Raw genomic sequence first — 14,705 nt, forward strand, 5'->3', positions numbered from 1 at the left:
GAAATAAGCATAACAAATTTGCTAAATCTATCAACGATAGTTAAGCACTGCGTATTACGCTTACTTGGACTGGGAGGTAGATTCGTGACAAAGTCCATTGAAATATCTGGGAAAGGACCTTGAGAAATTGGCAAGGGCTGTAACAACCCTATCTTCTTTCCACGAGGAGCTTTCACCTTTTGACAAATATCACAGCGTTGTACATATGTAAACACATCTCGCCTTATCTTTGGCCAATAATATTGTCGTTCCAATTTCTCGAAAGTCGAATTCATGCCCTTATGACCACATGTAATGGCGTCATGGGCATCATGGAGAAGAGCTGCCTTGAACGACTTCATGACACATAGTCGGCCTTTGTAGAAAAGCCAACCATCACGTATCAAAAAGTGGCATGGTCCTATGGCATCCAATGTCTGTTCCCACTGTGTACCGAATTTCTCGGAATCCGCGTACATGTGCTTCATGTCATCTAGTTCTGTACCAACAAGATTGAGTCTAGTGGTTTGAATCGTAGTCACTTGTCCCTTCCTGCACAAAGCATCGGCCACTGGATTGGCCTTTCTTGAAAGGTACGCAATCATACCACCGAATTGCTCGAATATCTGACTCCAGTGGTGTTGTCGATCACTCCACTGTGCACTTGGCATTGTCTGAATCCAGCGTAATGCCTGATGGTCAGTGCGAACCTCAAAGTCACGGCCATAAAGAAAATGTTTTCAATGTTTCAAGGCCTGTATAATTGCTAGGAGTTCACGATCATAGACTGCGTAATTTTTTTCTGCGGGCAGTAACTTACGAGACATGTAAGCTATTGGATGACCATTCTGTTTTGTAACACACCGTCAATTGTGATGTTACTCGCATTGGTGATCACCTGAAATGGTTCGTCCCACGAGGCAAGTGCTAAACAAGGCGCTTCTGATAAAGCCATCTTGAGGTTCTTGAATGCCTCCAACGCTCGTGGAGTCATTCGAATCTTTTGCCTTCTTGTCTTCACACCCTTTAGCAGATCGGTGAGATCTGCCGAGAGATTAGAAAACTTATCTATGTGGATGGAGTATGCCTGGCATGTACCCACAAAGGATCTGATGTCATAGGCTGTCTGAGGTATTTCCCAATTGACAATCTCGGCCACTTTAGCCGGATCCAGTCGAATGCCTTCGGCACTAATTATGTATCCCAAGTAATGCACCTAGAACAGATAAAATTCTGACTTCTTTTCATTGACGTAGAGCTCATTGCTTTCCAACAACTTAAGGAATTTCTCCACATCAATGTCATGCTGCCCAACCGTAGTTGAAAATACCAGTATGTCGTCCAGAAATATGAACACACACTTTCCAATCAAATCTCGGAAAACACGCATCATCATGCGGTTAAATGTAGCTGGGGCGTTCGTCAAGCCAAATGGCATGACCACAAATTCATAGTGGATCCGTTCCGTACGGAAGGCGGTCTTGGGGATGTCCTCCTCCACAATCCGCACCTGGTGGTACCCACTCTTTAAATCAAGTTTCGAGAACACCTTTGCTCCATTCAGTCTCTCGAGAATATAATCTATTCGAGGCATCGGGAATCTGCTCTTGATAGTTACCTTGTTGAGTGCACGATAATCGACACACAAACGGGAAGACCTATCTTTTTTCTTGACAAATAAGATCGGTGCTACAAATGGCGACACGCTGGGGCGGATAAAGCCAGATTGCAACAATTCTTGGGAGTTGGCGGTCCAACTCCGATTCCATTGCCTTGGAAAGGCGATACGGAAACTTGCTCGGGGGTTCCGAGCCTGGGAGGAGGTCAATCTTGTGGTCCTCCGGTCTGGACGGGGGAAGCTGGGGAGGGAGGTTGTCTCCAAGAAAATCTTTTGAAACTTTTCATGGAGAACCGAGTACTTCTCAGAAGCACTGGCCACCGTCTGGGCTGTCTAGATGTATATCATTGCACACTGTGCGCCTTTCCTGACTGCTTGCTTAGCCTACAAGTGGCTTATCAGCGGAAAGTTCAGAATTCTTGGCTCACACTTAATCATAGTTGTTTCTCGTACGCGTACGAACCTGTTCGTACGTATGAGTCGTACGGTACGATACCGTACGAATTCGTACGATATCTTACGGTACGCGTTTTTTTTTTCCTAAAATTTTTTTCCCTTGAAAAAAAATTTCTAAATGCTTAAAAAAAATAGAAACCCTGCTTTACGAAGATCCCAAATGCCCGCAATACTTCGCAACTTTTGTGTCCACTCAGTATTCCATATGGGGTTGTGGAGAGACCTAAAAAATCTGGCAAGGTAGACTGGTAGTGTACACTTGATTGGTAGGATGAGAGAATCTTGCTACATCACTTGGGGATCCCTGGTATAGGTAGGCTAGACAATTAGATTCTCAAGTTATGCACGAGGGAGAACATTTGGACATGGCCATTTTGATCGAGAGAGGAGTCCCTAAACTTATCACCCTAGATGCACTCCTCGTATTTGTGCAAGGACGGTCCCTTAGTCATAAACGCTACATTGGGAGACCTTTGGTATTGCATTACCCATCCAGGTTCTTTTTTGGAGACAATCGGGAGATCCAACCGAGAGAGACACATATCCATGTACTGGTTTCTCAAGCACTGTAGACTCCTCCCCTCCCAACCTTCCCTCACATTCAAGCTTGAAGCTCCATAGCTTGTAAGTGTAAAAAATAAAAACCGTATTTTATCGTACGGTATCCGAAAATTTCATATTGTACCAAAAATTCCCGTACGGTATCGTATTTTCGTACCGTGACAACCATGCACTTAATGGTCATTGGGACGTTCGACACATTCCGATTGATCTAGAACGTGTGCTTGTCTAACTTGACATCTGGAAGAAACTTGTGAAACCACTGAATACCCAAAATTATGTCTGCTCTTACAAGAGGGGCAACCATAAAATCACGCACAAATTCTATGCCCTGAATAACTAACTTAGCACCTAGAGCTTCATACTTGACGCTTGTTGTCATGCCTGTGCTAAAACCCTCAACCTGTTTGTCCACTGAAGTCAGGTCGAAACGGGCACGCCTAGCGGCTTGTTCTTGACCACATTCTCCGTGCTGCCGCTGTCAAACAAGACAACGACTCTCTGGCCACCTATGTAGCCAAAGGACTTGAGCAATTCGTTGTGCTCATACTCCTGGTCATGGGTGCCCTTCTACTTATCTTTGAGCTCCCGGCTAATAATTGCTCCAACTGAAGCATCGGGGTTTGAAGAACTAGGGGTAGCCACTAGGGTCTGTGTGGGAGCTGAGCTCACCACGGAAGCTGTGGAGGCAGCGGTGGTGGGCTTTGGAGGCTTCTTAGGACAATCCCGAGAAGTACGTCATTTTGTATGACAAAAGAAACATCTACCCTCCTCCTTGTACTGAGAAAGCTCCTCAGCACTCAACTTGCCACCTGTCTTGCCTGCCTCCGCTTTTTGGTCTGGAGTAAGCTTAGACGCATTGTTTGAGTTCTTGGAGCCAGAGGCTCCCGGGCTCTGTCCCGGGGAAGACCCCGTCTGGTTCTGGCCTTTGCTCCCCAAGGCGGTAGCCTTGGGAGAAGCCGGCTGGAAAGTCTTGGGCTTGCCACCATTATGTTTCATTTTTGCGCTCTGCGCAAGGGAGAGTGTGTCTTCAAAGGTGGGTGGCCGAAACATACGCACCTCCCATTGGATTTGCGTGTCAAGGCCATACAAAAAGTGCCCTTTGTTGTCCAAATCAGATAAGCCTAATTGCAAACATAAAGTCGAAATTCTATTTTCAAACTGAAGGATTGGTTGCGCGTTTTGACGCGCTCCCTTGAACTCGTCTTTGAGTCTCAAGGTAGTGGGGCGGTAGAAACCGCTGCTTAAGGTCGTGGACAAACTCGTCCCACACATAAGTTGCCATAACTAATCTGGTGTGGGCATGAGCCCACTGAGTCCACCAAGGAATGGCCTCACCTTCCAAGTACCAACTGGCTAAGATCACTCTGTTAGTATCTGTTTTTCTAACTGCGGCAAAGTAAGCTTCAAACTGATGCAACCATGAATAGAGAGTTGTGGGATCGAGTTTACCGTTATACTTATTGAAGTTCATTTTCTCGGGAAAATGATTCGAGGGCATCACCGGTGTCAATCTGGCATCCAAAGCTGTTAGGTAATGCTCGTGCTCCATGCGTCGCATGGCTTTGTCTTCACATTGTCAGATCTCCAATGCACGCATCTGCAACTCAAGCAAAGAGCTCGGCTACGGCTGTGACCCCGCGAGAGGGTCCCTGTGTCGAGGATCTGGAATCTGGGATATGGAAGGAGAGGGAGGAGGAGATGGAAAACGCGACACTGGAGAACGGGCACGCTCTTCCAGAGCCAAGATCTGCGCCTTCTCCTCATCCAACTTGGTTGTCTGGTCTGCGATTGCTCGCATCATCTGCTGGAACATATTTGTAACATTCAAGCTTGGTGCCCTAGCTGGGCTGCTTGGTGCACTCTGGTCCCATGGTTCTTGGTCTCTCTTGTCGTTGAAGCTTGCCATAGCACGAAAATGCACTTCCTTTCCGGAACGCAATCTGACCATCCACTATCTGTGTGAGAGACGTCGGGAGGCTGAAAACCAACCGTCCTTTGAGGGACAGGAGTCACTCCGAAAAGGTAGTCCACCGGCGTCTGAAAACCAACCACACGAGCGAGAAAAAAATTCTGGTTTCTTTGCTGAATCTTTGTGAAGTAGGCTGTGATACCACTGTAACATGCGGAAGCTTCGGGGAAGATCGGTAACTTCAATGCTCAGAAATTAGCACTCTTTTCGTGACGGAATTAAGGCACAAACTGAATGAAGATGTGCAGAAAATAGAGAGAGAGAGAGAGAGGGAGAAACGGAGAGGACACAATATTGGGTCCCGAATACCCTCAGTAGGGCCCCCACCACGGATGGTGTATTTGCTTTATTAGAATGAGGTAAATCTGAAAAGAAAATACAGAAATCTTGACCTTTCTTGGCTGAGATAAACTCTGCCCTTGACCTGCAGTTCTTCACCCCTTTGCTTTAGCAACTCCTTGGCTTGTCTAGCCCTTGTATGCTTGAGCTCTTGGTGAAATTTGAGATGAAACAATGGGATTGTGGGCTCCTCTATTTATACTACTCCAGGATGAGCAGTCAGCCAGCACTGAATTGTCCCACGATTGACAAATCAGCATTTAATGCTAGAAAAATCCCATAAAAGCTGCGCTTCTTTCTCTTGTTGGCGGGGCATCAGGCGCCTTCTTTAAGCCAGGTTTGGGCACTGTTTCTAGGCTGTTTGGGGACTGGGCAGCCTGTATGGGCTGCCCCATACTTGCCCTACACCCCTCCTAGGGCTGGATAACCAGTTGGCTACCCCTGGCTTGCCCCTGGGGCTGTCCTTCAGCCTCTCCATGGCTGGTGGGTTCAGCTAGGGCCTTCTTGGCCCTTATGGGGGTGGTTTCACACCATCCCCATGCCCACACTAAGACTTGGGGTAGCCCTATGGGCTGGCCCCTATTCCTAAAAGCAAACCCTAACTATCTACACAATGATCTGGCATCCAGTACCATACCAGATACATAGAATCACTGACATCATTCCAGAGGGAGACTTACAACGCGGACTGGCACTATTTCATGTGCAGGACAGTGCACACCTGACCTTGGACTCCTGTGCAGGACAATGCATACCTGACCTCAGACGCTTGAGATGGATCCTTGGCTGGCTTGTCCCGGACTGGGCTCACATGGGACCAGGTCACCATCCCAGGTCCTGCACCTTCTGTACAGATATGTCTACATGGCATCCAAGTGCGGGATGTGTTAGCACTTTCATCCCCAGTTTCTGCTCTGTATGGTGCCCATTTGGTCCCCTTTTGTTTGGCCCTTGCTTGTGGGCTGGCCACCCCTTTTTTAGTATTTTTCTGGGATTTTTCCCAGCCATTCTGGCATTTTTCTAGGGAGCCATGTCCAACAGCTCCAGTCGGCCTGTTTCTATGCTCCAGTCGGCCAGCTCTTCCCCACTATAAATAGTGGGTGCTGGCCTCTCATTTTTCATAGAGTCTTGTACTTATTTGCTCCCTCACTTATGAGACTATCATTGTCTCTTGCTTGGGACCGTTTTGGTTCAGTATATTCAGCATAGTTTGCTCCATATCTCTCTCTCTCTTGCACTCTCTATTCAGCACATTCTAGTGCCACTCTGCTTCCGCTCTGTGCACTCTTTCATGGTATCATCGCTCTAGGTTTAGCAACCTTTCTGCTGCCCCAGATTCAGCCCTGTTTTCAGCACCTTCTCCTCTGCGTTTTCTTCCAGATCCATAGCCTTTGCTGCTGCGTGTTCTGGACAGCACTCTGCTGGTCGGCTTTTCTTCAGATTGGCTTCACCGATTCAGCCGTCTGGCTCTTGGAGATCAGCGTTTCATTGCCCACTTGGAGATTGGACTGCAGGCGGCCTGTTTTCTACAGGACAGCACTTGTTCATTGCTGCGTTTTCCTCTCCAGTGGTCCTTTCCCTTTGCAGAGGGGGCTTGTGGTGTTGCAGGCTTTGGTGGCACTCTTGGTACCTGTGAAGGACACCTTTTTTTTTTTTTTCTTGAGAGTTTGTGCATTTCTTGAGATTGAGCCCAAGCTCTTGTGATGGCTGCCCCCACTTCTCTTCATATGTTTGCTGAGTCTGCCAAGTTGGATGGTTCCAACTACACCCTATGGAAGGTGAAGGTGAAATCGGCCTTGCGTGGCGTGGATCTCTGGGATTGGCTTGTTACACCAGCCAATGCCACCCCTCCCACCCTTGCTTCCGGTGGTGTGACTCAGGCACACATTGATATTTGGCAGTCGAATGATCGACGTGTTTTCTCCTTCCTGATGTTGGACTGTCAGGATGCTGTTCTCTCTCATGTGCGTACAGCAGATGCTGCACATGAAGTTTGGAAGGCTTTTGCAGATCTCTATGAGATTAAGTCTCCGGGTCGGATTTTGGCATTGGAAAAGCAACTTATGAACTTATCAGTTTCTGCGTTTCCATCGTTATCTGCTTTCATCTCAAAGATGAAAGGTCTCCGAGACGAGCTTGCTGTTTGTGGCAAGGACATCTCCACAGGGATATGGCTATTCGGCTGCTCTCCAAACTTCCAGAGAGGTTTGATGCATACTTTCAGTCTCTGGTTTCTTCTCCTCGTCCTGTTCCAGTTACTTGGGAGGAAGTTCTCCCCTCCATTATGCAGATAGAGTCTCGCTTTGAGGAGCGGACTGGCACCTCCGGTGGCCCTGATGGAGCTTTGGCAGCACGAGATAAAGGGAAGTCTCAACAAAAGAAAGGTAAAGGGGGTTCTGACAAGAACTCCAAGGATTCCGATAAGGATAAAGACAACAAATCTTCAAAGAATAAGGACATTGAATGTCATTATTGTGGCAAGAAGGGTCACAAGTCACCCCAATGACACAAGAAGAAGCGTGATGAAGCAGCAAAGAACTCTTCCTCAACGGCGGTGTCTCAACCCAAGAAGGATGATGGAATACTTCTCTTAGCAGGTACTCGGCGTATACTTGTTCTTGTGACTTCTCAGTCACGGTCTTGGATTGTTGATAGCGGTGCTACTGCTCATATGACACCCCATCGAGATTGGTTCGAGGACTTCACTGCCAGATCAGGCGAGATCACTCTGGGTGATTCTTCTTCTGTGCCAGTGCATGGTCATGGCACTATCCCCATCTTCCGTTCTGAAGAGGACAAGAGGTACTTCTCTGACGTTCTGTATATTCCAGATTTGGCTTTTAACCTTTTGTCAGTGAGTGCTCTTATAGCTCAGGGTGCGGAGGTGATCTTTTCTCGTTATGAGATTACCATTCGTGATAAAGCGACTGGTAGCATCTTGGCTCAGGGAGTCCAAGATAGTGGTCTCTACAAACTGACCGCTCTGCTTTCTTCTGGTGCTTCTTCTGCTCTTTGGCATGCTCGGTTTGGCCATTTGAGCTATCAGCTTCTGCAGCGAGCTTCGAAGGATGGGTTGGTTGATGGATTACCAACCATCAAGGCTCCGTCTTCTCCTTGTTCCTCTTGTTTGCAGGGGAAGCAGCATCGAGCCGCCTTTCTGAAGGAGGCGACACACAGATCTTCGACATCACTTGCTCTCATTCATGCATACTTATGTGGTCCTATGAGTACCGCGTCTTTGAGTAAGGCGTTGTACATGCTCGTGATGGTGGATGATTTTACCAGATATACTTGGGTTTTCTTTCTGAAGACCAAGGATGAGACTTTTCATCACTTCTGTGATTGGAAAGCCGAGGTGGAAAAAGAGACCGGTCACTCGGTCAAGGCTCTCAGGACCGATGGAGGGGGTGAGTTTACATCCCAGGAGTTTCAGCAATACTGGAAGACACATGGCATTCGGAGACAGCTTACTACAGCATATACTCCATCTCAGAATGGAGTTGCCGAGAGGAAGAATTGGACCATTATGGAGATGGCCTGTGCTATGCTTGAGCATTCTTCATTACCTCGACGTTTCTGGGCTGAGGCGGCTTCCAGTGGTGTCTACATTCAGAATAGGTCTCCTACTGCTGCTGTTCCCGACAAAACTCCATATGAGGCTTTCCATGGTGAGAAGCCCTCCGTTGTTCATTTCCGGATATTTGGATGTTCGGCGTATGTTCATGTGCCTAAGGAGCACCACTCCAAGTTGGACTCGAAGTCTCAGCGCATGACTTTTCTCGGATACAGCACTGTGTCCAAGGCATATCGTCTTTATGATCCTCAAGCCAGTAAAGTTGTTGTGAGCCGTGATGTGGTGTTCGACGAGACTCCTACATCTTCAGAGGGGGGTGGTGAGCTTCTTCTTCCTGCACCTCCTTCTCCTCCTCCTACTCCTCCTCTTGCTCCCGCTGTTACTGTTACACCTCCAGCTGAGGATTCTAAGTCAAATGATGATGACCCTGCTCCTCCTCCGGCGAGTTCGAGCAGATCTGTACCTGGTTGGTATTATCAGACAGTTCGTGACTCTGGGTTACGTGAGCTTCCTTCTGCTCCTCCGCCTGGTTCTCTTTTTTTGTTCTTCCAGAGTTACAGGGAAACAAATTCATGAGGGCAACATGTTGGTTAATTATGCTCTTATGTCTACAATCATTAATGGTCCTTCTGATCCCACTTCTGTAGACGAGGCTCTTTCACATGAGTCTTGGCGTCATGCTATGCAGACAGAGCTGGATGCTATCGAACGGAATGGCACTTGGATTTTGGTGCCTCGGCCTCTACAGCGAAAGGTGATTGGTGTGCGTTGGATTTTCAAATCAAAGTTCCGAGCTGATGGCAGCTTGGACAAGCACAAGGCGAGGTTGGTTGCCAAGGGTTATGCTCAGCGCCCTGGTGTCGACTTCGATGAGACTTTCGCTCCAACGGCCCGAATGACTACCATTCGCACCGTTCTTGCACTTGCAGGACATCATAGATGGCCCGTTTTCCAGATGGACGTCAAGTTGGCTTTCTTGAATGGAGAGCTTACACAGGAGGTTTATGTTGATCAGCCGCCAGGATTTGTTGTTCCGGGCAAACAAGATCATGTGTACCGGCTGAAGAAGGCTTTATATGGTCTAAAGCAGGCTCCGCGGGCTTGGTACCAGCGGATTGATGAGTTCTTTCAGAAGCTCGGCCTGCGCCGTTCTCATGCAGATTCGAACCTTTATATCCTCCTTGAGAGGGGATTGATTGTTATCATTGTGGTCTATGTTGATGACCTCATCTTTACAGGTTCTTATTCTGTGCGGATCTGTTCTGTTATGGATGCTTTGGAGACAGAGTTTGAGATGACGGATCTGGGCCTCTTGCACTATTTTCTTGGCTTTGAGATTTGGCAGACCTCGAAGGGCATTTTCTTCTCTCAGCAGAAGTACACTCGGGAGATTCTCGACAGATTTCAGATGACTGGGTGCAAACCAGTATCTTCTCCTTTGGATATTGGTGAGAAGCTTTCTTCTCTAGATGCTTCTCCAGGGACTGATCAGGGACAGTATCGGGTTCTCGTCGGTTGTTTCGTATGGTTGACCTACTCCCGATTGGACATATGCTTCGCAGTCAGTTTATTGAGTTCCTTCTCATCCAAACCCCGTCAGCAGCATTGGCGGTGTGCTCTCAAAGTTCTTCGGTACTTACGTGGCACTCTGGATTTTGGCATCTTTTATGGCCAAGGACGCACTCTTGTTGGATGGTCAGACTGGGCTGGAGATCCAGATACACGGCGTTCGACCACTGGTTGTGTTTTTTCACTTGGGTTTGGAGCCATTTCTTGGAGCAGTAAAAAGCAGCCTATTGTGGCGCTTTCCTCTACCGAGGCGGAGTACCGTGCAGTTTGCTATGCTGCATGTGAGGCAATATGGTTGCGGAGATTATTGGAGGAGCTTGGCTGTCCTCCTACTAGATCTACTCTTCTTTGGTGTGACAATCAGAGTTGCATCGCCATCGCCAAGAACCCTGTGTTTCATGCTCGTACGAAACACATTGAGATTCAGTATCACTATGTTCGTGAACGGGTTCTTACTGGAGATTTGCGTTTGGAGTATTGTGCTTCCGTAGAGAATGCTGCAGATTTGTTCACCAAGCCGGTTTCTTAGGCTTCCTTGGCTCCTCATCTTCGGATTCTCGGAGTTTGTTCAGCATCTGGTGCTGAGAGGGGGTGTTAGCACTTTCATCCCCAGTTTCTGCTCTGTATGGTGCCCATTTGGTCCCCTTTTGTTTGGCCCTTGCTTGTGGGCTGGCCACCCCTTTTTTAGTATTTTTCTGGGATTTTTCCCAGCCATTCTGGCATTTTTCTAGGGAGCCATGTCCAACAGCTCCAGTCGGCCTGTTTCTATGCTCCAGTCGGCCTGCTCTTCCCCACTATAAATAGTGGGTGCTGGCCTCTCATTTTTCATAGAGTCTTGTACTTATTTGCTCCCTCACTTATGAGACTATCACTGTCTCTTGCTTGGGACTGTTTTGGTTCAGTATATTCAGCATAGTTTGCTCCATATCTCTCTCTCTCTTGCACTCTCTGTTCAGCACATTCTAGTGCCACTCTGCTTCCGCTCTGTGCACTCTTTCAGGATGCACGTGACATACGTGATTTGTAAACCTAGCTACATGGCCAATGGGTGTGTGGCCTAGTGGTGTGGGTTTGTGATCGTGAAGGGGGAGGTCCCGAGTTCGAATCCCGTAGGCTTCCTTGCTGCATCTGGGCCAATTGCAGCCATAATTGTATCCCCTCCAGGCAGGAGACCAAGCCGCCTTTGGGTGGGCACTCAAGTTGCTACTACATAAGGATCTACTCAAAGGGGGGGGGTAACTTGTTACATGCATACCAAAAGGTTCTTGGCTGTCCTAACGCACAAACTGCCTGTCTTGTTGGTCCACGCGTCTCTAGTGATCGAGATGCCCTGGTTGCTGCTGTCTTTTGTCTTGGCACTGCAACCTTGTCTCTGAAATCCCATGAATGATGCTTGACCTCCCTTTATTGAGGGAACCGATGGCAGGTCAGACATCCATTTTCAGGTCATAAAGCATCATCAAGAATGTCATTAAAACTTGTTCACGTTGTGCCCAACTTGTGTCCCATCCATTGGTGCATGCCCTAGGCACGTATGAGTTGTTGAGCTGTCCACATTGCCCAAATCTGACCATATCATGCCCCTAATCTTGCCTAAAAGATGATTGCAAGTAAGGTCCATGTCCACATTAACACATGCATGTGACACGATTGTTAAATCAAATAAATAGTTTAATTCATTAAAAAGCAGGGAATATATTGAAGGAGACATCAAACCACAAACAAAACTGCCACAAACCAACACCACCACATTTGGGATCCAAGATGAGTCGATCTCCCTTCCCTCTCTCTCTCTCTCTCTCCCCCCCCCCACCCAAAAAAAAAGAAAAAAAGAAGAAGAAAAAAAGAAAAAGAAAAAAGAGAGATCCTTATATTAGTTAAAAAACGAACAGCCATAGGCTAAATGTACTTAACACAGAACTCTCTGAAGAGGCAATATAGGAACTGGAGAGGTCCATCGCTGGTCGCTTTCGGAGGGAACCTACCTCATACAAAGGAACGGATGGAGAGAGCTATACAAGTGGCCTGAAATGCCAAGTGATCTCGCTGTTCTCATCAAAGAGAAAGGGACCTGGGCTTCATGTGTGCAGAAAAGCCTCTCGTTGTCTATGCGTACGATCTGAACCTCCATGTAGCTTCCCCCAATGGCCGTGGAGGGTATGAATGATGTCGGTCCATATGAAACATATGCACTCAACAGAGTTCCCACGATGGTTCGCTGCACCGGGCTTGCTTCCCCCACCGCGCGGGGGGGGGTGGGTGGGTGTGTGGAGGGAGGGCAACAGAGGTGGGGGCACCTAAGGGGCAGAGAGGGCAGGGGCAGGTACCCGCAGCACTCAGGCACGAGGAGCTTGTTTCCGTCGCTCCAATTCTTCGACTTTAATGCATAGCACCTAACATTTGCTTTTTTGTATGTAACTCCGTAGGCTTTTGTAGTTTTGTGGTTCAGTTATGCTCTTGTTACTTACAATTTGTAGCTATGGAGAACTTGTGTGATATGAACAGTCCAGGGAAGCGATTTCCGCAGAAAGGGAAAACCTTCTTCAAAGCAAGCTGAAAGAGTTGGAAACAATAGAAAAGGAAGTAAAGGAGGCAAAGACTGCTACTCAACAAAAGCAGCGAGAGGATGAGGTGACGCAATCTTTCTAGTGTGGCTTGGAGCCAATTGTATCTTCCATAATATGCACCAAAAGTCAGCACTGCTTTATGGGGTATAAAAGTAGAAAATCAGTGTCAGTTTTTTCTCGCAGAAATTGCAAGACTTGCTTTTGTGCATTCTAAATTAACTGATTGTTTTTCTGTTTAATCAGGAGTGCATAATTTGCTTCCACGAGTTCGGCAAGGAAAGAATGGAAAGAGCTTTTTTCCCAGCTTGTGGTCATGCAAATGTATGCTCAGAATGTGCCACAGATTTGTTGAAGGCAGCAACAGCACAGAAAAAGAAGCCACTCTGCCCGACATGCAAGACTCTGCAGAAAAAGAAGTTCACATTACTTCCAGCAAGGATATATTCCTAACCAAGCTGGTGAGTGGATGGATGAGGCTCTAACTGATACGTTGTCATTTTTAATTTGAGATTCTTCCTGTGAGCTTGATCCATCTGGTTTTGTTGCATGTTCAAGAATGCCTTATAATAACCAGTTTTTTTTAATACAGGTGTCCCTTGTTTGCTTATGAATATCTGAATTGATCTCTGGAAAATCGATTAAGAAAAGGATTTCTCTATTGTTTCCTACTTGACAAGCCTACAGCTCACGTGCCATCTCAGAAAAATTGATCGAAGAAAAGGATCGCCCTTTTGTTTTGTTTTCTCACTCTAACTAATGGAATAGGCTGGAGGCTGTCTACAAGCTCGTGTCAACTGTGTGAAATTGATCCAATAGTGTTGATTTGATGTGGTCCCTCTTCTGGGAAACCACGTAACTGATTAACTAGGTTTTTTAACTGATTGTGAATGCTTTATGAGTAGTGTGGTGTGTTCCAGAATTTTCCTGCCCATGGTTAAAAGAGCCCTGGATGATTACAATCAGGGTAGGTATCGACAGTTCAGGCTGATGCTCATCTTAAATTAAAAAATGAAGACACTCAGTTTGGTCCTCAGTTTGGCCGAGGGTTCAGTTTGGCCGGAGGGAGATATGACCAATATGGTTGCTGTGAGAGAAAATGCATTCTGGATGCATATTTCTGGCCTGCTATGGGTAGATATCTTAGATTAGTTTGAGCTTTGAACAAGCTGAAAGTCTGTTGGGCCAACAAGGAGGTGATAACTCAAGTGGTAGAGGTGTTTGTCTAGAACCAGGAGGTCCTGGGTTTCCAAGAGGTAACTAACAATCTAAAAATTGGTAAATGAATGGTTGGTGTGAGGTGTCCTTGGAAGTTTGTTTAGAGGTAGAGATCTCATTAACTATGATTAGATACGTTTTTTCCTTCTTCCTCATGGCTCACTTAGCTTGGATATAGCTAAGGAGTGCACATTCACTAGATTCTCGTAATCTTTTTAAGCATACATTCTTACCACTGAATTCAAAAGACATGACATGAGAATCATAATCAATGTGAGAGTTATGTCTAAGAATAATATCATATGAATGCAAAGGTACAACTAGTAATGTGCGGGTTGAGAATATGATGCAATAATTAAAACAATATCTTTAACTTTTTTTGTGCAACTATACTTGTTCCTTGGAAAGTAATTTTGAGTTTATACTTTGAAGGAGTAGCAATCAATTTAAGAGTGTCCATAAGCTTTTCGGAAATAAAGCCATAGGAATTATCATCATTGTACAATATATTTACTTTTTTTTCTTAATTTGTCCTTTTGTTTTTGAAAGCATATGAGGTGAAACTTGCTTTTCAATAGGTTTAGGTATATCTAGATCATCTAAAAGATCTTTGTTTTCAGAATTATCCTCATGCTCGGGAGAGAAGTTGTCGTCCTCTGCATCTTCTTCACCATTAAACATGTTGACTTGTGTAGTTGTTGACTTCTCCTCCTCTGAGCAATTGGGTGCAATGTGTCCTTTTTGTCGGATAATGAGTGTGCTAATTAAGTTGCACTCAAGTTAATTAGACTCCAAGATATATTAACTTGGACACATAGAGAAACTTGAGATAAGTGTAAGTGATATGATTTGATT

The 14,705-nt window shown here is 46.4% G+C and overlaps 1 protein-coding gene across 1 annotated transcript in view; it reads left to right on the forward strand.

The window, feature by feature from the left end:
- LOC147639769 (uncharacterized) overlaps positions 1–13,665 on the forward strand; it is a 43,360-nt gene extending 29,695 nt beyond the window's left edge. Inside the window, exons 5-7 of the mRNA XM_086773827.1 lie at positions 12,574–12,699; positions 12,879–13,093; positions 13,225–13,665. Of these exons, the coding sequence (XP_086629953.1) occupies positions 12,574–12,699; positions 12,879–13,085 (333 nt within the window). The 3' untranslated portion in view covers positions 13,086–13,093; positions 13,225–13,665. The remainder of the gene's footprint in view (positions 1–12,573; positions 12,700–12,878; positions 13,094–13,224) is intronic.
- The last annotated feature ends 1,040 nt before the right edge of the window (positions 13,666–14,705 follow it).

This window comes from Cibotium barometz, chromosome 3, assembly GCF_041138505.1.
Source record: "Cibotium barometz isolate CiBa-2024 chromosome 3, ASM4113850v1, whole genome shotgun sequence".
Taxonomy (NCBI): Eukaryota; Viridiplantae; Streptophyta; class Polypodiopsida; order Cyatheales; family Cibotiaceae; genus Cibotium; species Cibotium barometz.